General features: G+C 55.4%; 1 protein-coding gene across 1 annotated transcript in view; it reads right to left on the bottom strand.

The window, feature by feature from the left end:
* Positions 1–1,895: 1,895 nt before the first annotated feature.
* Positions 1,896–23,968, bottom strand: part of LOC104282577 (relaxin receptor 2-like) — a 57,504-nt gene continuing 35,431 nt past the window's right edge. The window contains exons 3-19 of the mRNA XM_009880681.1: positions 14,914–15,060; positions 14,055–14,144; positions 13,838–13,943; positions 13,201–13,272; positions 12,669–12,740; positions 12,186–12,257; positions 10,922–10,993; positions 9,002–9,076; positions 8,685–8,756; positions 6,410–6,481; positions 6,169–6,240; positions 5,775–5,846; positions 5,618–5,689; positions 3,901–4,130; positions 3,104–3,514; positions 2,440–2,655; positions 1,896–2,083 (exon numbers count right to left, since the gene is read on the bottom strand). Coding sequence (XP_009878983.1) covers positions 1,896–2,083; positions 2,440–2,655; positions 3,104–3,514; positions 3,901–4,130; positions 5,618–5,689; positions 5,775–5,846; positions 6,169–6,240; positions 6,410–6,481; positions 8,685–8,756; positions 9,002–9,076; positions 10,922–10,993; positions 12,186–12,257; positions 12,669–12,740; positions 13,201–13,272; positions 13,838–13,943; positions 14,055–14,144; positions 14,914–15,060 — 2,111 coding nt within the window. The remainder of the gene's footprint in view (positions 2,084–2,439; positions 2,656–3,103; positions 3,515–3,900; positions 4,131–5,617; positions 5,690–5,774; positions 5,847–6,168; positions 6,241–6,409; positions 6,482–8,684; positions 8,757–9,001; positions 9,077–10,921; positions 10,994–12,185; positions 12,258–12,668; positions 12,741–13,200; positions 13,273–13,837; positions 13,944–14,054; positions 14,145–14,913; positions 15,061–23,968) is intronic.

Here is a 23,968-nt window from a genome sequence, read left to right as displayed (position 1 = left end):
GAGGTGCCAGGAAGATGCTCTGTCCTGTCTGACGTGGACTTGCCGGTGGATTTGGGCTGGGGCTCTTGGAGGGGAGTGCCATGCAGGCAGCTGGCCGCGGAGGGGGAGGCAGAGGCTGGCATGTTCGCAGGCACATATTTATAAGCATCCCTTTACCCTGGGCTGGGCATTCCCCATCCCACCATCCTGCTGCTACTTCAGCCACCCCTTGCTCAAGCGTGCTGTGCAGCACGTTGTCCACAGAGGTGAAGCCGTGCAGCCCGTGGTCCCCACAGGAGGGGTTGGCGAGCACTGAGAGAGAGAGAGGCTGTGGGAAGGCAGCCTGCGGGCAGGGCTGGGAAGCAGCTGGCCCTGGTGGAGCTGGGTGCCCCGATGCGACCCGGGAGCAGCCGTAGGGGCGAAGGTGCGTGGAGCGAAGCAGAAGGGTGCGGAGGTGTGGGAGAAGCGAACAGGGAGGATGGTGCTGCGTCTGTAGGTCACAGCGCTGTTGGGGAGTGAAGGGTGGGCAGCGAGGGGTGAATTGCATGTGCGGTGTCACCTGGCAGGGACAGCCGGGGGTCACTGCGAGAACCTGTTTGGTAGTGGAGGAGGCTGCTGTTCTGGAAAGTGGGGGGTTACATCTAGATATCCAGATATGTCTCGAGAGCTAGCTGTTGTCGAGTGGCAGAAGGAACCTGTTGCCATTACATTTGGTGCTGAATTTCATAGGAGAAGAAAAAGCCCTCCAGTCCTGTGCTTTGCTGTTACTTGGCTAAAAGCACTGCTTTGGGCATTAGGCTTCAGTGGGGGCTGGGTGGATGACGTCCCAAGCCAAGCCCGTCCCTCGAAACCAGCCTACCCATCATTTGGAGCAGGCAGGACACGTCTAGAGCCCCAGAGCAGCTGTCCTGGTAGTTGGCGATACCCCACGGGGCTGGTTACGAGGAGGCACTGTGGGAGGGAGGGACACAGCCAGTGCAGCAGCTCCCAGTTTCTTGCTGCTGTTGGGGCAGAGCAGCCTTGCCAGCACCGGCTGCACCACAACAGCACTCGGGGCTGAAAGCTTTGGCCAAGGCAGGGTTGTGCTCGTCCCGACTCACTGTGCAGCATCTGCTTCCTTTAAGCAAGCAAAGCAGGGTAGCCCAAGCTGGGCTAAGCACGTTCCAGCTGCTCAGGCCAGGCTCCATCCCCTCCTGGCCTCTACAGAAAGGTGGGGAGGTGGAGTTGTCCTACATTCACCCTTCTTTGGGCAGCTATAGGTGGCAGAACCCGTATCCTTCCTGGGTGCAGAGCTGTTTCCCTAATGCGACTCCCTGCAGCGACGTCTGTTCCCCTTCCCATCCCTCCCTTTCCTCCACAGAGAAACCGTCTGCCGTAGCTAACAGCACCCAGGACCTGACCTGGTTTCTCCATTCAGGCAGGGACCCAAGTTCCCAGACATCGTTCCAACTGGAAGGCAATGTGACCCACGCGCGGGAGCGATTCCCAGTGTCAGTTTTGCCATAACACGTCCTATCTGTCTGATTTTTCTCCTAATATTTTTTTAAAATGTTTCTTTTTTTTCTATCTATAAATACTTGTACAGTTGGAATATTAATATATAACTCTGGCAGTAGAGCTCAGTGCCAGGTGATGTTCACGTAAAAGATGTGTATTTTGTATTTAAGGGACTTTTGTTTTGTATCGCATAAACTGCAACAGATTGTTTGACTTGGATCGGGGCTGCTCTTCCCATCCGTGTAATTAATAAAGTACTAACAATATCTACTGGCTGGTGAGGAAACCTTCGTGCTTAGCAGTTCTCCAACCCAGCAGCATCCCAGAGCTGATCGTGCCCTTTCTTGTGGAGCTGTGAAGCTGGAGGTAGTGCCTGGCAGGCTGGGGAGCCACGGGCATCCTTGTGCTGCCGGGGAAGGTCAAGCGCTGCTGGCCTGCAGTGTTGCCAGGGTGAAGCTCTTGCGGGACTCGTACAGCTCCAGCTGCTTGGTCTGCAAACAGCCCTTCACCTTCTCCTGGAAGGAGGCGGTGGTGATGGTGTAGAGGATGGGATTCAGGGCGCTGTTGATGGGCAGGATGAAGATGACCACCCAAGAGGTGATGGTGCCTGTGCCAACAAGGACACGACGTTAGGCAGCCGGGGTGGGGGGTGGGGTTGTCCCCTGTCAAGGGGTCACCCACCAACTCCAGCCCACGCAGCAAAGTGGGGCCATGCCAATCATGGGTTCATGGCTGGAAGGGTATCCCCCCATGGGGGGTGATGACTGCTGCTCCCTGGAGAGAGACAGTGGCCCAGGGAAACCAGTAATGCTGTCCATCTCCCCTTGCAGCCCTCATGTGGGTGAAGAGAGCTCCAAACTCGGCAGCACCCACATCAAGGGGTCCCCTCCACCCAGGGGATCACGGCAGGCAGCAGCCAGCAGTGGGCTCTGCTTTAGGGCCTTGTGGGGAATGGAGGTTCACCTGGTATTTCCACCTGCAGCAGGGAGAGCAGCTTGAGGAGAAAGATGGGTATCCAGCAGAGAGCATCGGTGAAGACGATAAAGAAGAACCGCTTTGCGATGGCAACTTCCCGGGAGCAGACACCTCTCTCCGCTGTTCTGGACGCAGTGATGTGGATGGAGTAGAACATGCCAGAGTAGGCAAAGACAATGGTGATGAAGGCTGCGAGATTCAAGCCTAGAGAGGAAGAAATCTCGCTTTGAGCATAGCCACAGTGCAAACCTCTCAAGCTGGGATCGGTGGCACAGCCGGCAGCAGCAGGACTACTCCTGCTTTTATCACTAGAGGGGGCAGAGACACTCAGCAGCCCCGGCTGGTTCTGAATCCAGCCTTAGCCCAGCACTGCCCATGCCCAGCTCCGGGGTGACACCGGGCACAGCACCAGGCTGGAGCAGGGACCCTCCCCAGCCCGGGGTGTAGGGCAGAGCTGGCACCCCCGTCTTACACAATCCCAGCAGGATGGCAGCGCCCCGTAAAGTCAGACATCCCACTAACGGAGGCAGCGTGGGCTCCCACAGCACCCTGGAGGGGATGGCTGGGCTGAGCACCCTCAGTCCCACCAGGGAAGCTTGTCCTGCCCCACATCATCCCCACCCCGGGGTCCCAAGTCCCGAGGTGGCCTTACCCAGGTAGATGGTGGTGGAGTAGCCCCGTGCACTGGGCCGCTCGTCCAGATCAGGCTGCAGTGGGAAACACACCCCGTTCCTCCCGTAGTAGTTCCCAAAGGTCTCCTTACACCACACGGGGACAATGCTGAGGGAGAAGCCCAGAAGCCAGATGGCCACTAGCACTGAGATGGTCTGCTTCTTGCCGGCTCTGTGGTGGCTGAACGGGAAAACAATAGAGAAGTATTTCTCCAGGGTCATGTAGGTCAGCAGCAGGACTGACACCTCGGAGGAGAGCATGGCCAGGCTGCCCACCAGCTGGCACTGGAGGCTGCCCATCCAGCCCTGGGCGTGCTTGTTGTATTCGCCTGAGTACTTGAGGTCGAAGGCTCCGATGACAAAGAGGTAGATGCCCATCAAGCCATCTGCACCTGGAGGGGGGGAAACAAGGTACCCTGAGAAAACCACCAGTGGGCTCTGCATTAACACCATGGCCATAAACCCATCAAAGAATGGGCAGCCATTGGCTTTATGCATATATATATATGCGTGCATAAAAGAGCTGCCTGCTGGTGTCTGCGAGCACAGACGCGAGGGCATGGGCTAAGATGCCTCAGGCACAGAGGGATGCCCAGAAACCCATCTGCCAACAGCATGAAGGGAAAGATGGCAGCAAACAGGCCCTGGCTGCGCCGGGGAGGGCTGGCATCAGCTAGACAGGTCCTCCCTGGGGAGATGGTGGTGGGCAGCAGCTCATCTGCCCCCGTTCCCTCTGCACTCCCCGCACTGGTCCCTGCCCCTCCTCTGCCCAGCTCACAGCACAGGGACTTGATGGCCATGGTGTGCTGGCTGTTCTCCGTCACGATGAAGGACCGCATGCAGATGACGAAGAGGTTGCCGAAGCAGGTGAGGCAGGCGACGACCCAGACAAAGACACGCAGGATGATGTTGGCGAGGAGGTTCTCGAAGGAGGAGATGCCATCGGTGTTGGGTTTGCAGCTGCGCACATGGGGTGCGTAGCTGCAGTACTGGAACTTCTTGAAGTAGCTGTCAGGGAAGGGGGAAGGTTTCCTAGCTGTGACCGGGACCAGGAGCAAACATTGTCTGGCGTGCACAGTCCCCTGCCCCGCACCCCGCACTCTGCCTGCCTGCACTGGCTCCCTCCAACCCCTCGGCCACCGTTTTCCCTGTCTGGGGGGAGAAGAGCTGCCCCCCACACCCCGCTCCCCGCACTAGCCAAGAGCCCGAGGGCTTACACAGAGCGGGGGGAGGGAGATGGGGAGGTTAGGGGGAGGAAGGAGGCAGTGAAGGAGGCAGTGGCAGAGCAGGGTGGGAGCGGGGACCGGGCGATGCCAGCACACAGCCCCCCCCAGTGCCAGCACCCGGGGCAGGGATGTGGGGGACACACAGAGCGTGATGGAGCTGAGCAAAGCGGGGTTCCCGTTTGCACAGTACTGCAGCTGGTTTTGGACACTAAACAAGCAACACCCTGAAGGCTTCGCAATACCAGCTGGAGGCACCCCGGTGCTTTTTGGATTGCATACCACAGCCGTGCTCTTAAATCTGCCCCTATTCAGCACTGTCAGCCGATAAGTACAAGAGTGTTTTCCTCCAACCCATGATTCTCACAAACTAACATTTAAAAATCAATCCCTTATTCAAATCCTCCAAGTTCCATTAACAGGGATTCACATTTTTTCCCCTGCATGTTATTTCAGATTAATCTTTTCAAGCCTTATAAAAGCCAACCCGTATAAGCTTAGCAAAACTCTGCATTAGAAAATGACTACAAAACTGAAATGCGAGGCTCATTTCTGCTTAATTATAGATAAAAGGAGAGAAAATGATTGCTTATTAGCAAGTCAGGTAGAAAATGTACCGTATTTATAGTGCAAACAGACCAATTATGGAAAGGAAGATGTAGTTGTCTTTCATTACAGGTACTTTAAAATGTGCATCTGGAGAAAATTAATGATTTTTTTTATTTTTTTTCTCCTTCCAAAGAGAAGCCGAAGCACTCACAGCTGGCTGTGCGGTCCTGTTTCCATGCTGTGCACGATGCCTGTCCAGCCTGTCTATCTCCACATCGCTGGGGTTCTTGGGTCATTATCTCAGACCCAAGCAAAAGGGCCGTTAATAGGATTACTTAACCACAGCTTTCAGCACACAGCTCGCTACTGGTGCGCGCCTCGGCTGAGCGAGCCTACCTTCCCACATCACCTACGCAATGCGCGCCTTCAGCAATCCAAATCACTCTTCGTATCATATGCGTACCCAGATGGAGAACCTGTGGCTCTACAAAGTGCTCCCTTCCCATGGGCAAAACGCTCCCGTTGCTCTAAGTAAGCCCCAGCTAGGAGCCACCCTCTTGCCCCGGGGGGATTTAAGCAGTATCATCACACTCAGGGGCTTCCAGTGGGCTGAAATAACTTGCTTACGGGTGTAAGGAGTGAACCGCCGTCCCTCCCCGCACCCAGCACCCTCAGCCACGGGTGCCAGGGAGGCAGCAGCAGCCACCCGCTCCCCCCACTCACATGTGGGAGAGGTTGGTCAGCTTCTGGAAGGTCAGGTTGTGGATGTTGGGGATCTCCAGCCCTTCCAAGCTCCTACAAAAGGAAACCAGCACAGGGGAAGGTGTGAGAGGCCCTGGGCTGATTTTGGGGCTGCCACAGTCGATGTTGCGGGACTCACAAAGACCGTAGCTGGGGCAGGCTCTCAAACTGGCCAGGCAAGATCTCTCTCAAGGGGTTGTAGGAAATATTCCTGAAAAGAGACAAGCCTTTAGTATTTTTCCCACCTGGAAGCTATCAGAGTAGCTGGAAGCAAGGGCAAAGGGGTGTCTTTCTATGGCTTTTCCCAGCACTCCCCATTCCCCAGGATGGGTCTGCAACCCCGAAGCGGAGAGTCTGCAGGCAGACCCTCCTGGAGGGAGCACGTCCTGCCGGGGCCACCGCTGAGGTGCTCACACTGCTGAGTGAAGAGACCACACAGCAAGGACGTGTACCCAACGCGATGCAGAGGTGCAGGGGTCCTGCAGGGCACCCCGGTACTTGCAGGGGGGGGCATGGGCACCCCCGGTACTCACAGCTGCTGGAGCTCAGCCAGGCCGTTAAATAGAGAGGAGGAGAGCTGGTCTAGTCTGTTGGATGACAGGTCGCTGTGTGGAGGAGAAGCAGTGTTTGAGAAGTGGTTGAGAGCACCGAGTCTTGCACCCGAGGGTGCTGAGCAGCGAGGTGCCCTGAGCAGGGGGCAGAGAGGGGTCTCAAGCAAGACCCCTACCCCTGCAGGAACAGGGGGCTCGGGGCAGGCGATGGCTGGAAACTTACAGCTCCACCAGCCTGTTCAGCCTGGAAAACGTCCCGTCCTGAATCCACCTGAGCTTGTTTCTGCGCAGGATCCTGGAGGAGAAGGAAGGGGAGAGAGCATGTGGGTACGGCACAATCTTGCACACCCTTCAGGAGCATCGTCTGATCTCTGGACTGGCCACGAGCAGCCAGGGGTGCCAGCGCTGCACGGCGCTCACCCTGCCACATCCCTCCCAAATGCACCGAGCCACAACCATCACCTCCAGCAGCCAAATGCTCCGCTGTTGTAGGAAAAGTCTGAGCCAGAGCCCAGCTCTCAGGTGCAAGGCTCCACCTCACGCAAGCCCACAGCTCAGAGAAGAGCCCATCAGAAGCGTGGAGGATGAGCAGGGCTGGTTCAAGTGCTCAGAGGCAAAAACCCAGCATGGTGCACCAAGAAACACAAAAAGTTTCAGAACAGCAGGAGCAGAGGCCAGTGGGATGGCACATGCTTGAAGGCACTAGGAGACCCCATGAGTGCCATGACCTAGGGACGGTGCTCCTTGGTGGAGGTTCACATCAAGCAGCTGGGCTCTGCTGAGCTCAGACACCAACCAGAGCATCCCGTTCTAATGTGGTCCATGGTGCGGCTGGGCAGGATGGGGGGAGATGGAGGAGTTCGGCCAGGACGGCTCATCCCACAGAGCCCAAACATGAGCCCCTGTCTCCTCTGCTGGTGTCATGGTCAGGGCGTGTTTATACCGTCCGTCTGCCTGTACGGACGTTTCCATGGCACTGCCATAACAGCCCCGGGAAACACGCTGCTGATCAAAGCCAACGGACTCGGCTGTGGGAGGAAGGATGGATGGCGGGGCGGCAGCTCACCCACCCGGCACTGGGGGCTTGCAGGCAGCTCTCACTGGAGAAAAAGCCGTAGGGGTGCATATTTTGGGGATTAAATGCCTATTGGGGCTTCTCCAAGAAAGGCAGAAGAGGGGAACAGGATCTTTGTGCAGCAATCTTCGACTGGAAAGCGACAGCAGACCTTTCCACAGCACTCATCCTCAGAGACAGTGTGTGCCAGTGGTCAGAGGAGGCCCAAGATCAGTCCCCAGGGACTGCCAGGTAAACCGCAAAGGGGATCTTCACCTCATCGACATCTCCACCTCTCCATGGGCCAGCGTGTGCCTCCGCTCTGCTGCTGGCCACGTAACCTGCTCCTGCACAGGGTAGTGATGAGCATTGGGGTGCTGCTGCCGCGTTTGCCCTCGGGGCAGGGGCATAATCTGCTGTACCTCGCAGGAAAGCGATGACTGGGGAAGGAGAAAGGGGACCAGCTCCTGCTGGAGCCAATCCCATCCCAGCGCCGTATCAGCTACTGTCCAGCTAAACCCTGGATGTACTTGCTTACTCTGATCTGGCAGCACTGGCACAGGGTCCCGCAGTACATTCCCAGGGCTCTGGGTAACCGTGATTGCCTATTCCCTAGGAGGACAGCTGGCTCCCCATCCCACTTCTGCTCTCCTGCCACCACCCTGTGGCCACTGGTGGACTTGTGCTCATGGATAACATCTACATAGTGCACAACTCTCCTGTCCTTAACTTCTGAGGCTCCAGGGGCTGTATACATCTCTTTGGGAAATATATGACCATCATGTAGAGGAAAACTAGACCCTGGGAGAGGCCTGTGCATCATCAATGCAAATCCTCTGCTTTTGTCAGCTCCGGGAGGGCACCTGGACGAGAGCTCAGCCCTGGGGCCAGGAGGGAATGAGGCAGGAGCAGGCTCCAGGCAGGAGGGGAGGAAACAGAGCCAGATGCTATTTGACATGCAGAGACCTGGCTCAGAAGCTTTATGGCCTTCCTCAGGGATATTTTTAGGGGATTTGAATGCCAGCGGAAGAGGCCGGGCTGGCTGTGAGCTCTGGTAGTCACACACCATAGGAAAGTTTTTCCATGCCGTGTCCTACCACTATCTCCCACCAGAAGAGCTGGTGACAGAGCTCTGGGATGAGCCCACCAGTTCCCCAACCCCGCATCAGCCATCCTCCAGCACAGAGCCCCTGGAAAAGGCTCTGGGGCCCCTGATCAAGTCCCTACAAACTTCATGAAGGTGACTGCACTGCTGATGCTGTGTACAAACATGGGCTGAAACCATTAAACACCACACAGCAGCTCCTTATCTGTTCCAGATCAGTGGGAAACAGGGAGCCCAGTTGAGTGCAGGCTACCCCCTCTCCATCCCTCCATGTGCCCACAATGGGACGGGGTCTGCACCAGCAAGTGGGGGCCGTGGCGGGGCTCCCGTGGTACTCACAGCACCGTGAAGTCACGACACTCCTGGAAGACAGCCCTGCTCACCGTCCGGATCCTGTTCCCTTCCAGCTCCCTGCAGAAAGGCAATCGTGGCTGCCACCGCCCCAGGCTCTCCCCTTCCATCCCCACCGTCCTTGGGGGCTAATCCCTCACCTCTCACTTGCCCCCCTCCACCCCCAGCCCCTGTGGGATGCTGTCAGCACTTTCCCCTCCTTCTCTGCCCCAGGAGCCTGGCTGGAGAGCGGGAGCAGTGCCTGCAGCATCCCCTGCCTACCCCGCGGGCAGCCCGGCATCGCAGCCGGCAGGCAGGGTACTCACAGCCAGCTGAGCTTCGGCATCTCTGCACAGAGGGAGGCATTGGGTATTTGAGTCAAAGAGTTGTTCAGCATGTACCTGGTCGGGAGGCAACAAGAAAAAATGAGGTCACAGCACCGTACATCTGCCCGGCACACAACCCTGTGCACAGCTGGGGTCCTGCTGCTGCTCCCGGACCACGCAGTGTTTCACAAGGGCTTTTTGCCGCTCCGTGGCCTCACCTGGAGGGACATCTGCACTGTATGTGCTGCTCGTGTAGATACTCCGGGGGGGAAGCTCAGGGCCGGTGGTGCAGCCAGCCCAGAGCAGCGTGGCTGCGGCTGCACCGGCTCCCACACACCCCGGCAGAGTAGCCACGGCCACGCAAAACCACAGGGCGAGTTCAGCTCCCACCGCCCCAGGCATACGTGGCTATCAATGGCAGTGCCGAGCTTCAGTCACCTTCTGATGTAAAGGTAACGATACGAGGCACATTTGGCAGCTGTGGGAGATGCTCTCCAGTGAGCTGTGACGGGCACGTCACTGGGAGAATAGGACATAAAAGCAGCAGCAAATGACCCTGGAGTGACAGCCAGTAAAGGCAAATTTATAGCCTGAACTCCCGCTGGTGTTTTTCCCAGCACTTTTGCACATGCCTGTGCGCAGTGTTCCTCACTGCACGTTTAGCGACCGCAGTTTTCGTTTATTTGGTTTGCTAACAAAAATGCAGGAAGGATAAACGGAGTACGTCACGGAGCAGAGCGGCGCTGCTGCCTACAACTCGGGAACGTGCGGCCGAGGGGAGCTCCGTCCCCCCAGGGCTGTCCTCTGCAGCCCACATGGCTCCTCCTCTGGGGACAGAGCGGGGACAAGTCTCTGGACACCGAGCGCTACCCAGGTTTTGCAGAGGAGCAAAGTCCCAGGGTCACAGCCCCTCTTCCCCAAGCCCATGGCCAGCCCCGGCTGCGGTCCGTTCCCCCATGCCAGCAGCTCCCCCAGCCCCAGGCACAGTGGTTACTGAGTCCTGCACACCCCCAAACCCAACTTTCAGGCTTTTAGAGCCAACTCCAGCAGTTACTTCTCCAGCAGAGATGGTGCGAGTCCGGACCAGCAGCTGTGGCTGAAGCACTCTACTTGCAGGTGTCCACCCAGGGAACACAGCTTAAAACATGGTCAGACATACGTGAATATATATGTGCATCTGTGCACTCACACACATGTGTTTTTTCCACTACAACAGCCAAATTTCCCCCCTAGTGCTGACTCCAGGCTGCTGCCAAGGTTTCCGATCTGTATTCTGGACTATAGAAAATGTGTTAAAGTCATCTTATAGCAATTGCAAAGTTGTTTTTATGGTGGCTAAAGCAAATTTGTTATCCTGTATATCCGTCTTGGACATGGCTGGACCTTAGAGACCCCTTGGCTTGAGATGACCTGGTGTGAAAACAGCCAGCAGAAGAGCAGAAGGGCTGTAGTTTGTGAAAGCACTGGATCCTATTTGCAGTCGCTGACTCAAGGAAAGCGGTCCGCAACCCAAACTGCGACCACCACTACCTGTCCGGCTCATCAGTTAGTGCTGAGGCCCTGCTCAGGCCAAACTCCCCAGAAACCTGCCTGTCCCTGTCCCAAGCAAAAGCAATAACCCTGGTTTTAACTAGAGTGTGCTGAGAGCAGGAGATGGCACAGAGGAGCAGCAGCACCAGCAAAGCCTGCTGGTTCCCTCTGCCAGGTCGGGCATCCCCTGCAGCTCCTGGAAATGTGAGCATCTCCCTTGTACCATCACTCCTTGCACCCTGGGGAAAGTGAGGAAGCCACAGCATCCTTGACTCACCCTGGAAAAGGCTAGAAGCCGCCTGGAGAAGGCATGCAGGAGGTACCAGGCAGACACCCACAGAGTGGGGTTCCCCCCAAACCTTGGGGAGGGCTGTGCCCACCCCTACTCACAGGAAATACAGAGACTTCAGCCCTGCAAACGTCGCGGGGATGATGGTGGCAATCCTGTTGTTGTCCAGCATCCTGGAAGGAGAAGAGGAGAAGTGAGAGGAGGGGACCCAGAGAAGGTGAGGAGGCGGTGGGAAGCCCCTGTGTTTCGCACTCGCATTGCCCCAGCAGGAGGGGGCCCCATCCCTTCTCCCCCACCAGCTTCCATGGACTCCCATCCCTGGGCAGGGGGCTGCCCCCCTCTGAAGCCCTTTCCCCCCTCTTTGAATCCTGCCCAGGCAGCCCAGGCTGAAGCGTTAGATCCAGCTGCAGAGTCTGGATTCCTTCACAGTCAGGGTCTGTTGGATTTTTCCTCTCTTCTGCTGTGAAATAAAGATAAATTAGAAACCATTTGGGGAATTCAGGGCCGTGCTGGGCTTCTCAAAAGTCCTCTGGCTTGTCTGCACCACAGACCACCCTCTGTGAGCTGCTCATCCTTCTGTTTTCCCTCTTTGATTTACGGAATAACTGAGCTGGTCCCATGGCAAGTAAGAGGAGGGAAGCCTGGGGAGGTGGCAGATCTGCCCGAGCTGTTCCTGCAAACGCAGAACAGGAACGAACCACCTTGTAAAGTGGCCTTTACGGTTTCTTTTCTGTAGCAAAATCTTTATAAGCTCCGTGTGTAAAACCACACGGGCCCAGATCAAAGAGAGCCTTTGAGAATAAACAGAGGGGAAGGATATTAGCTGTACTTTCAATATAGGCGTAGATTTTTCAAGGTGATGGAGCTGCAAATCTACATGTTTAACAGCGCACTTAAAGCCTTTTATACACAAACCTCCGGTGCTCCAGCCCCGGAGCTGAGGCTGTCTCTGCATGAAGCCCATCACTACACCCTGCTGCTGCCACTCCGCACCAGCAAGGGGAGCCCCCGTGGGGACCAGCCCGCCACAGTGAGACTTTGGACAAGACAACATCCAGTCCGTGCTAAACCTGACCCCAGTAACAGGGGAGGGAAACTCCAACAGGAGTTTCATAAAAGATCCACAGCAGAGGCCAAGCATGCCCTGGTCTCCAGAGCTGGTGGGGAAGGTGAGGAGGTGGAGACCCAGCCAGGCATCGTACCCATCACCACCGCGGTCCCCAGCACGGGCATGCTACCACATACACCCCAAAACCATCATATCCACTTTTTCCCCTGCTAAGGAAATAAAACTATGGTAAATGCAAGGAAAAGTTTGGATCAGTCACATCTTCTGATGTTATTGAGACCGGCAGAGGAACTCACAGCCACTCGAGGTGATGCAGGTCCTCAAAAACCCGGGGCTTCAGCTGCGTGATCCTATTGTGGCTGAGGAACCTGGAACCAATGCAGAGGAGGAGAGTGATCCTCAGCCACCGCTGCCAATTAAACCCACTTTTGTTACAGCTGTTTTTCCCGAGCCTGCCCACGGCCCCTGGCTTTAGGTGCCCATGGCACCGTCTCCCTTAGCAGCTCAAACACAGGGTCTCAGCTTAGGCTGGATAGAACGGGAACAGCCATGTTTCTAGGAGGGAAAATGCCTCTGCTCTGCTCCACATTCACCCAAAATACATGCAACTCCATCTTAAAACATGCTTGATACAGACTCTTGCGGGAACAAGAGAAAGGACTCAGAACATGGCCTCGAGCCGGCTGTGCTGTGAGCCTTCACGCCAAGAGGAGCTGAGGACTGTGTCCGTCCCAGGAGTCCCCTCCCCAGGGCCCCTTAACACAGACAACTTTACTCACAACATTTTAAGCTGAGAAAGTCCGGCAAAGGCTTTGGGTGAGATCAACCGGATCTTGTTTTTTTGCAAAAACCTATTAAAAAAAACAAAAAAAACAAAACCAACAGAACAGAAAAGAGACTGAAAGTAGGTTTTCTAAGGGATTCTCAGGGTCCATGATCACTGGGGAAGAGAGGGATGAGCCCACATCTGCAGGACACCAGATGTGATGCTGCTCTCTGCCCAGCATCACGGGCCGGCTGTCCCCAGTAGTGCTCGGGGATGGAGGTCCACACCGCAGCCCCTGCTCTGCCACGGGCTCCTTGTCTCAGGTGGCCCTGGAGAGGCTGTTTCCCCCCCTCTGCCTCATTTACTCCATGCAGAGGGAAGGAAGCTGAAAGTACAGATGCCTGACGGTCACAAGCAGCTGCTGTGAGCTGCTTCACACACTTGTTCCTCTACACATGGCCCCACCGCTGCCGACCTGTGCATCCACCGCTCTCCCCTTTTATCACAAACAAGCCGGAGAGCAGGATAAAGAAGGCGATACTCACAGCTTCTTCAGGCTCCTGTACCTGGCAAACTGATTGTCCAGCAGAGAATGGATTTTATTTTTCTTCAGGTCCCTAGCAGGAAAACAGAAGGAAAAAAAATCAAACCCAGGGCCAACAGACTAGGACAGAGAGGAGGCCTAGACCTCCTCTTCTTGTGCAATACAAACAAAATACAAGGCAGCTGCTCTTTGTTAATGCTACATTGCTAATCACCTGCCCAATCTGCAAGCATTATTTGCTGCAGATGGGTTTTTCCACGCTCTCCTCCCTTCCTGAGCCCTTGCTAGGTGTAAAGGCATCCCAGCCCTGAACCTTCCCGACAGTCCCCAACCCTGTGCATCTCGGTTGGAGGCTTGGCAGCCAAGGCAGTTCGCCAGCCCTCATCCTGGCCAGGATGCGTCCGATCCCTGCTCCCAGCTCAGTGCTGTTGTGGGAGGGTTGCAGCGAGCAGCTGAAGCTCAGCAGAGAGTGGTCTGTTGGCGTGGAAAGGGCTCTTTGCGTCTTTGGATCCAGGGACAAGTAAAAGCGAGGGGTTTTATTTCCTTCCCTCTAAGCTTGTTTTCCTGCTGGGTGGCAGTGCATGTCCCATGTGTGTGTCTCCCGAGGGAGAGGGGTGCGTGCACCCGCTGCTACTCACATCCTGGTCACGTTGGAGGAGACCCAGGGGACAGTGGTGAGGTCCTGCTCGGTGCAGTCTACAGCCCTTCCCCAGCACCGGCACCGCTCTGGGAAGAGCTCCAGCCCTGTGAGCAAGCAGAGGGGATTCACTGGGGGGAGGGCACAGGGGGCCCATGCGGGGCAGGGGACACCCATGGGCTGGGGAAGGATGCCCGGCCCTGGGAAGGATGGCTTACAGCAGGCATCACCCTCGTCTTCCACCACCATCCTGCCGCTCCTGGCAGCCAGCATGTCGCCTAAGATCTGCAGCCAGCCGCTGTCATCCACTGCAGGGCAGAGGGTGGGGACCACCGTTAGAGGCACACGGACATCGGTGCGGAGCAAAAACCCCGGCAGCCTCGGGAGAGGGTGCTGCATCGCACGAAGCCTGAGATCTGGCTCCAGCCCCACAGCTGCACCGGGGCAGAACAGGGATTCATCCAGCCCCCATGGCGTGTCTCCAAGCGCAGCCACAATAAAATTTTCTTTCCTCTATTTCTAGCACCCCAACTACCCACTTTAAAGATATCCTGAGCCAGACGCTGCATCCAAACCACTCGGTTAACCAGCTCCCAGAGGGTACGCATTTGTCCTGTCTCTAACTCATTTCCGCTCCCAGACTCAGCATCCCTGAGCAAAGAGCTCCACAGTGGCACTGTGCATCGTGTAAAAAAAAAAAAAAAAAAAGGAACTCATTTTGTGTTTTTAAATCTGCTGAGCCCGTGTGTCCTTAGTGGTAGTGCAGAGCCCCTCTGCTCCTCTGTCTTTCTACCACCGCCCAGAAATAACAGCCCCAACCTTGTAGCAATGATGCTACGTACATCCGGGGCACCCCAGCCCGGGAGAATCCCTGACGGATAAGCGTGCTGGGATGGTGTGCAAACACAATAGGTGGGGAAGCGGCTGGAAAACAGAGCATATCCAGGATTCCTCATGCTTCCCAGGGGAAGAGCAAGCTCTGCTCTAATGCACTTGTGGTCCCAGATCCTGTCATTCCTGGGTTCAGGGGTTACTCACTCAGAGGGCATCCCTCTTTGCGAGGGGCTTGCTGCTTACCGCAGTTCTCCTCGTCAGCTCCGTTGTCGCAGTCATCCTCCCCGTTGCAGTGCAGGGCCTGGGGCAGGCAGACGGAGAGGTTGCCACAGGGAAACTGCCCCAAGGGACACATGTGCCTGTCCTGCCGGGAGTGGATCAGAGGAGGCTCTGCCCAAGGAAGAGGAGATGCTCAGCGCTGGGGCATCACCTCCGACCCCTGGACCCCTCACAGATGCTGTGCCGTTGCCTTCAGGGTGCTGAGCTCCTGGGGCTGCATCCTACTTTGTGGCCAGCTCTGGTGACTTTTGGGGCTGGGGGGCTGAAGGGTGCCTGCGCTGCTGCCGAGGACCAGCATTGCCACACTGGTGCCCCGCAAGACTGCGCTCCGGCCAGAGCAAGCGTGAGCTGACGGGGTGTTGGAGACCACCGAAGAGGCACGAGCGTGCGCCGGGGGAAAAGAAGGACCCAAACTCTTGCTTTCAGAGCACTTTTAGCTGCAAAACGCCACCCTGGAGCCCAGGCGTGCAGGCAGAGACAGTTCTGCTGAGGAATGCATGAAAATGGAGAGCCCAAACAAACTGGCCACCCCATCCCTTCTCCCCAGGCCACCCCCCTCCCAGAGGCGCCGCTCCGTCCCCCAGTGCAAAGCTGTCTGGGCAGCTCAGGCTCCCCTTTTGCCGAGTCCTTTCCATCAGAGCCACCAAAGGTAGCCAGCTCTAGAGCCCTGTTCATTAATATCCTGCAATTATCCGTGGCAGAGGCACGCTTCAGATCCAGCTAAACATTTCCACAGCCAGCTTTGATCAAGGCCCCGGGAAGTGGCAGCCATCAGGCACCGGGGGAACACGGCTGGGGGGGCAGCTTGTCACTCAGGATTTTCTCCAACTGCCGGGCTATTAATGGCTAATGGTGCATACTATAATTAAAAGCACTTTGCCTCACTCACACACACACCCCCATTCACCATCCCATCAGCAAGCACTGTGGCGTGACGGAGACTGGAGAGAATGCAGGGGTGACTGGTGGGGACTCGCAATGCCCCTGTGGGCAGCATCGCATGGACGTGGTACCCTCTGGCTGCCCCAGCAGACGAACTGTGGGTACCCCATCCGCCCCAGTGACATTTTCCCACAGATGGGTCACCCCTGGACCTGAGGAAGTTTTCCATTAGACTAGAAACATCCCCAGTTTTGGCAATAGCTGGCTGAGACAGATGTAATCAGCGCACACTGCCTGAATCCCTGCCTGGACTTCTCTGACCGGCCAGGGGTCCTGCAAGCCTTTCCAGGGATTCACTGATGCATCTGGATGTTTGTTCAGGGGAAAATAAGGACTCCAAATCTGCAAAACCGATGGCTTTAATCAGCATGATTCAAAGTGTTTGAAGATTTGGAGTAGAATCTGTTGTGGCCCCATAAATCTTTCCTGAAAACTGGAGCCGTTCCAAGCACCTCTGGAAGGGATCTCCATCCACTTGAAGCTGTAAAGCGGGTCCAAAAGACATTTTAACAGACCCACGCCATTGTCCTCTTTGTCCCCCACCTTGAATCGGCTGGGACCCCATGTCCCAGCCACAGGGCAGTGTGGGGCATGAAGGGAAACCCCATTTCTATAGGGTTGTGAAGGCTGAGCCATCGCCTTGCCTGGGCCATGGGACCTGGCGGGGGGCAGCTCTCCCTCCCCGCCTGGGGACCCCTTGGGCTGACCTGACACTGCAGGGAGCTCCCGTGCAGAGGGCTTTGCACTGTCAGAAAGAGCCATGCCCTTTTTAACCCCAAGTAAAAAAATCTGGGTTGTGGCCTTGGTACAGCTTGTATAGTACATTGGGCTTTCAGAGATCTGTGTTTTGGAAGTGCCTGCCTTTGACTAGTCTTTTTGCAAACCAAGTGGTAATTTTAGATTTTTATAAATGCTTGTGGCTATACTTCTGTATCAGATGTGTCTAAACCCACGGGGGTATCACACGTGCTACTGCAGAACACTGAAACGTGTAACAATTGTTAAATGAATTACTGTCTGGGACATTAAAAAGAGTATCTGCTATTAAACATTGCAAAAAATTGTCACTGAAAACTCATTTAAGCATGATCTTTTCCTTTAGCTGGGAGCAAGAACATCTATTTCCTTCTGATAACACAACAGACGAGTCGTGGCTGTGACAGACATGGCACTGGAGACGGGGGTGAGGGCTGCTGCCTGTGCTGGAGTTCTTCCCTTCCCAGCCTGCAAATGTCATGATAATGTCACATATACCTAAAAGAAGGAAGACATGAGCTGGGATCTGGCCGTTTCTCTCCGGTGAGTGGTGCAGGCAGCTCAGGCAGCTCCTGCTCCAGTGGCATTTCCCAGGGAATTAACCCCCTTACCAGCTAGCCGTGTCCTAGACCTCTCATTAGTGCAGAGCATCAGTGACTTTAAATACTTCTGAGCACGATTCTGCTTTACGAAGCCAAATGTCTCCAAGAGGATAGACACAGACAGATCTCCTGCATGATAATGGACCAGTCACTCAGCACCACAGCGTCTTACTTGTAAAGAGCAAATTTTGGTCTGCCCAAAGCTCAGAGGGGAGCTGTGAGGGCTGGTGTTCTCCAGATTACATCAACTTCGGAATGGCGTGTGTGTGCTGGGGTGTGTGCTACGGGAATACCCCAGGGAGAGTGAAAGAAGGGCAGGCAGTGCCCATGGATGTTGCTCCCTGGCGTGGGCTCCTGCAGACACGTGGTGCCAGGCTCTGCCAGCCGTGCGTGACCCTGTGCACAGCTTCCCTGCTCGCACTGCTCCAAAATGAACAGGGCTTTCTAGGTGCCAACCTCCATCCTGCTGGGAAGCAACAGAAATGTCACCATCAGCATGAAACGATTCACCTGGGATGGTATTTGCTCAGGACCCCCGTGAGCACAGGGACCAGCTGACTCCCTCACAGCATCCCACATGCAAAACGCGCTGGCACTGGTTTGCGTTAGGTGGAGGGGCAGCTCCTGCCATGCTGCAGCCAGCGCAAAGAGATGCCCAAGCACTCCTGAAGACAGCCTTCAGTCTGCTGGGAGGACCATGAGCTGACCTGTCAAGAAACAAGTTTGCTGAACTATTTAACACGCTTTCTCACGTGCGTGACTTTAAGCACGCCCACAGTGGCCCTGCTGCTCCCTCGGTTGCCATCTCAGCTGGCCTGTCCCCCCCTCACACCGGCAGGTTTCGGCACAGCTCCACAGGATCCCTGCGAGATATACACCTAATCAGTGAATTGAAACCTGGACAAAGATTAGGGGCAATTAAGAGCATCTCTCTGCAAATCTGCCAAATAGGAAACCTCTTAAAAGAGGCCAGAGTGGTGGCAGGAGGAATGAGATTGTGGAGTTGCCCTTGGGTCCTGCCCCTGTAGGCAGCAGAAGTGATGGCTGGCAGGGAGCTGGGCTTGTAAGGCAAAACGTGTCTCCTTAATACAGTGGTTTAGGACATGAAAGAGTCAAAAAACCAAAACCAGTGGGGTGGGGGGGAGGTAGGGATAGTACAAGACCCCTGACTCTTGCCTTCTTGCAGCCCTGCAGAGGGAAGCACGTCCCTCACCCTCTCCAAGTACTGCAAACGGAATCAGATCTGACCCCAGCCCTAAGAGCTGAGCTCAAGTCACTCCAGAGGAATTTTTTCCTGTCTCGATTCCATTTCTAGTTATCCAGGGAGGCTCTCTGTTGCATACTGTCATGTCACACAGGTTTCTTGCTGTTTTCTTAGTTTGAATTTATGTAGAACCCACAGAAGGCAACAGAAACCTTTCCAGGGCCTCCAGGTCCCTATTGCAGAGAGCGTATCCACATATGGAGCTATGTAAATACTAAAAGAGAGGAGTTTATACATATATATATTTATACATATAAACACAGATAGCTTCTTTTTTTTTTTTTTCCAGGAATGATGCTCAAGCCCCAGATTCCCAGCTGAACTGAGGTTTTCCAGCCACCCCCATAGTACCTCATTCTGCATTAACCCCCCCCTCAGGGCTAGAGAAACCAGGGACCGCGCAGGACAACAGAGAAACAGCCCGAGATGGCAGAGGAGGACATGAAATAATAATAAAAGGAAAAAATAATTAAAAAAAACCCAACCAAACAAACAACCAGAGGAAAAGTGTGTTTCAGGCAAGGTAAAACGCTGAGAAGACAGGCAATTTTGAGATGATGCAGCCTATTAGATAAACTGACTTTCCCTGGCAAAGGCGGGATGGGGTGGGCAGAGGCACCTTGCCGCAGCAGGGACTCTCCTGCCCCGGCTCTGCAGGGCCACAGAAGGAAACACAGCCAGAGAAGGCGGCCAAACGTAGCCGGGATTAACCTCAGCATCTGTCTCGACTTTTCACGAGGGCCACCCAGGATTGTAAACGAAGCCCACACATCGCCAAGAAAACAGCCGTGACTAAATCCTCTAGAAACTAACAGGCTGAATGAAACATGCCTTCGGTCTGCATCGCCTCTGTCTGCGAAGAAACCATGAAAGTTCTGCCAGCAAAGTCCCAGAGCCACAGGACGTGGCTGGGGTGATGTGTCGTCCATCCTGCTCGTCCCTAGCGCCCAGGTTCTCCACACCACGGGGCATCCCCGTCACCCTCCAGCCAGGACTGCAGCCCCCTTCTCACTGCACACCACACGTAATTCCCCTACCGAGGTGGGCTGAGCTGTACCCAAAGCAAACCACTCTAAAGGAGACACAAACAATTAACTGTTTGATCGGGGAGAAAGGTTTAACCCTCCTATCTCTCCCACAGGGGAGGGAACAGTTTGCATTGCCATTCACAAAAGTGAAACACAACAAATCAGGCTAAAATGGAAATAGCGTGGAGCTTCTGCCGTTATACCATCCCCCTTCCTAATTTCCAGCAAAAAGTGTTGCTTTTTCGATCTGGTTTTTGTCCACCGCTCCCTCCCCTCGCAGACTAACACCAGCGCAGCAGCTGCCTCTGCTCCCCCTCCACTCCCGTGCTTACTCTCTCCTCTTGAATAAAAGGCAGAATCGCAATTTGCAGCTAATCTCTGGGTTTATGGGTAACACGGATGGCCAGGAAAGCAAACGGTAAGCAGTGCTGAGAGCAGCATTACCAGGCACACCAACTCTCCCCACAGGACAGCACTTTCTTGGTGGAGCACGGCTGTTTCCAGGCAGCCAACATCCCTGTGCCATGATCTATATCAAAATCCTGCTATAAATTCTCCACACACACATCACCCCACCACCCCCCACTCCAACACCCCAGTCAAAGGGCCTGATTTCCTCCCCACTTTGGATGACGTGACCTGCAAAGACAGCCACTTACTTGTAGCAGTGTAGAAAAGCGATGGCAGAATGATCAGGAGCAGCCTCATGTCAGCAGCCGCCGGTCCCGAAAGGCTTGGAAACCTCCTGGGCTGCTGGGCAGCAGAGGGAGGATGGAAGGTGAATATGGAGATGCTGCAGGTCCTCTCCTGCTAACGTACGCGAGCTCACCGACGTTTCCCAGGAGTGCACACCCCAGGGATGCTACAGGTTGTCACCGGTCCCCGGGAAGCCTTGCGTTGTGTGGCCATCGCTGTCCTGAAGGCATTGGTGCAGCAGCGTTCGGGTGTATCTGCGGCACCTCACAGCCTGCGCGGGACTCTGCACATAAAATCCAGTGAGGCGACGTGTGCGGCGAGGAATGAAGAGGAGAAGCAAAATTAATCCAGTCCTTCGCTGGAAGGGTGCAGCCCTTTCCCTGCGCTCCCCACCCCAGGGACAGCAGTGGGGCTGTGCTGGCCCACCTGCCCACCGGGCACCCCGGGGTGCACGTCCCAGGGGAGCCCAGGGCCAGCCTGGGGAGGGGGGGAGGAGGAGGTGGAGAAGGAGGAGGAAAAGAAGGGGAGGAGGAGGAGGGCTGCTTCCTCCCCGAGAGGGCCCTCTGCTGGATTTGCCCTCAGTACCTGCATCCACCCACATCTGGCAGCCCGATGGACATGACCCAGCAGTGGCATCTGCAGGGATCTCTGGCTCATCCCTATGCTACATGTCCCAGTCAGTTGTCCCAGTGCAGGGACGCACCCCAACAGGACAGACACCACCCCAGACACACACCATCCAAGCATACCTCGGGGGTCTTGTACTTGGTGAGCTGCGGTCCAGGTGGGCTGCATCCTGCTCTCCCCACTGATGCTGTGGTCTCCCTGTCCGCATCCTCGTGCTGTCTGGGACTCCCTCCCTGTCCCTTTGTGTCACCCACCCCTCCCAGGTCCCACTGTGCACACCCTTCCCCTGTCCCACCAGCGCTCCAGGGGTGAGCAGAGAGGAGGATGAGAGGGGTGCTGTGCAGCCCACCCTGGGCACAGGTCCTCCAGCTGCTGGGACCGTCCCTAGGCAGCCTGGCCGTGCCATCGCTGTGCATGAGCGGTGGCACAGCCACCCCTTTTGCAGGCTACCGGCCATAGCTCCTCATGCCACATGGAAACCCCGCGGACCAGGACGGTCAAAGCACAGGAGGGGGAGTTCTGTGGATGGAACAGCTTCGGGAGCTCAAATTCACCCAAGCCTCGAGGAGGAGGGAAGAGGAATCACCATTTCACAGCTGGGGAGTGGGAGGGAAGAGGGATGGTCCCAATCAGAGAACAAACCCCTACCACGGCTTTGCTGTCCCCACTCAGCTCCCAGCCTGTCTGCACAGTGAGCACGGGTCTCCTTGGAGTCTTCTCTCCCCAGCATTTCCAAAGGCTTGTTACTGGTCCGGAAAATCTGTAAAAATTTAACCCCTCCCCTGCTGCTGGAAAGCAAATCTTTACTCAGGTCACAGGACCTACTGTCCCACCTCTCCTCAACCTGGAGACGTGTAGGGTTAAATGATGTACATATCCCCCCTTTTATTTGCACATTCCTACGAATACATTCAAAGCTCATCAAGAAACTTACCAAAATTCTTGTTGATGCTTCTAAAACAACCCAACAACTATTTCTGTCCCTATCCCTGGTTGTCATCGGTACTGGCGCCCCTTTCCTCCGCATTGAAGGAAATGGGGTGCCAGAAGCGCAGCCTCCCCTCCCGCCACCATCTGCCTCCAGCCATGAGCCGGCCCTGCCATGGCATTGGCACGAGGAGGCAGGGAACAGCTTCCAAAAGAACATGACAAAGTATTTGTGGCTCTAAATCAAGTTGATTTAAGATCTAAGGGCACTTTGAAGCTAAAAGCCAGATAGGCTGCAACTGGTGGGGGAAGAGGAACTGGAAGAGAAGCAAAAAACTTCATTTCTTTCAGAGAAGGAAAGAAGCTGTTGGAAAAACAAAGTTCTGTGCATACAAATCTTAGACCCTCTGCAGAGGCTCTGCGATTCTGCTGCTGCAGTTTAAAGCGCTCACTTTGCTCTTGGGGGCCGGATGGGGGCTCAGTGCCAGGAGACGAACCCACTTCTCTGCCCTCATGTTCAAGCTCGGGCAGTTCCTGCTGGATGTCAAAATACCACACGACAGTGATTAAAAAGCCTTCAAAGCTGCAGCCAGGGGGGGGAAAAAAAAAAAAAAAAAAAATCAAAGCTCTAAAATTAAAGTGTGTTTCAGGGACTGACAACATTTCTTCTGCAGGCTTTTCAGGAGCTCCCATCCCAGGTCCCTGTGTGAAGCTGTGGTGTACCACAGAACTGAAAGTCATAACCCCCAGCAGCAACGGGCCTGAGCTGAGGAACCTGCCTTCAGGCATCTCCTCATGGCACAGGGTAGGATTTTGGGTGGCTTACAGGCAAAACAGGGAGATCTCAGTAGCAATCTTTTTGCAAAGGTGCAGGCTCAGGACTTTCCTCTGAAGCTGGACCTGGCTGGAGACGCTCCATCAGGAACAGGAGCAAGGAAGCGCCTTGTGAAGTTCCAGCTGGTGCAGAAAGGCACCCTGCTTTACATCTTGTACTGCTTCCAACCCAACAACAGAGCCTCCTCCCCTCAGGAAGCCCAGCAGGAGCCAAGGGGCATCCATCTTCTCTTACATACACCCCACATTTCATTGCTCTTCATCCAACTTGCTGTTCTTGCACCTCTTTGGGCTATCTCCATGGTCCGTTCTTTGCTCTGGCCCTTGACCAACCTTCTGTGCTCTGAGTGCCTTTCAGCTTTCTTCCCCCACGTTCCTGCAGGCCGTCAGCATCCTTACATCAAGTTTGTATTTCTTAACGTGAGCTTTGTTAATGGGCCAAAAAATTTCCGCCCTTTGGCAGCAATCTTCGTCCAGCTCGTGGGGACGCGCCTCCCACCAAGTACCCAGATGACGTATGGGCGTTGGACACCTCCCCACACGCATTAAATCTCTGGGCTGTGAAGCCCAGCAATACCTTATGAGCCGAGGGGCTCAGAGAGGACTTGTGCAATCGCGTAGCATGGATTTATATCCCGAGATTTTAAAAAGCGTAACCTCTTTGCAGAGCTCCATGGTCATCTGCCGGGCAGCAGCCTTCGCTCCAGCACAGCCACGCACAGCGCCTGTCCCACCGAAGCGGTCCTTGCCGTCTCCCTGGATAATGTTACTTCTGAGCAAATCAAGCCAGTTTTTCCCTTTTACTTCATTTTCCACTGGGATAATTCCATGTGCCAAATCCCTTCATTCTCACTCAGGCCTGACTTTTTTGGTCTTCCCCCCCCCCCGTTTTAGGCGAGTCCTTGCCTGCGTCTGAAGCCACGAGCTGCGCATCACGGACCGGCTCCGCTCTCCCGTGGGTGTAGAGTGGGTGGACGTCAGCTGCAACGCCCCACACGCCGCGCTCGGCTCGGCCAGGCGCCCGCAGCGCCTGCCTTTGTCACGGCAGCTGATCTGGCTGCTGTGGGACTTGATCGCTTGGATGAAATTGTTAGTCTGGGGCCATGCCTGGGTTTGTTCATCCATCCAACAACAGTCACAGCCTGCTGCCTCGCTCCCAGCCTGGGAAGCGGGATGCTGAGCTCAGCAGAACAGCCGTGGTTCAGTGTTAGAATACAGAAATATGCTCATCAGCTGGAGAAATTGCCTCCGGAGGACAGGGCTGAGGCAGAGGAGGCAGATGTGAGGCTGATCTCTCTTTGCCTAAGTCAGCAGCCTCTTCCCACCCATCTGCCCCATCCTCA

This window comes from Charadrius vociferus, unplaced genomic scaffold (assembly GCF_000708025.1).
Source record: "Charadrius vociferus isolate BGI_N301 unplaced genomic scaffold, ASM70802v2 scaffold473, whole genome shotgun sequence".
NCBI classification, from domain to species: Eukaryota; Metazoa; Chordata; class Aves; order Charadriiformes; family Charadriidae; genus Charadrius; species Charadrius vociferus.
Note: the sequence above shows the minus strand (reverse complement) of the source record. Positions and strands in the feature narration are given on the sequence as shown.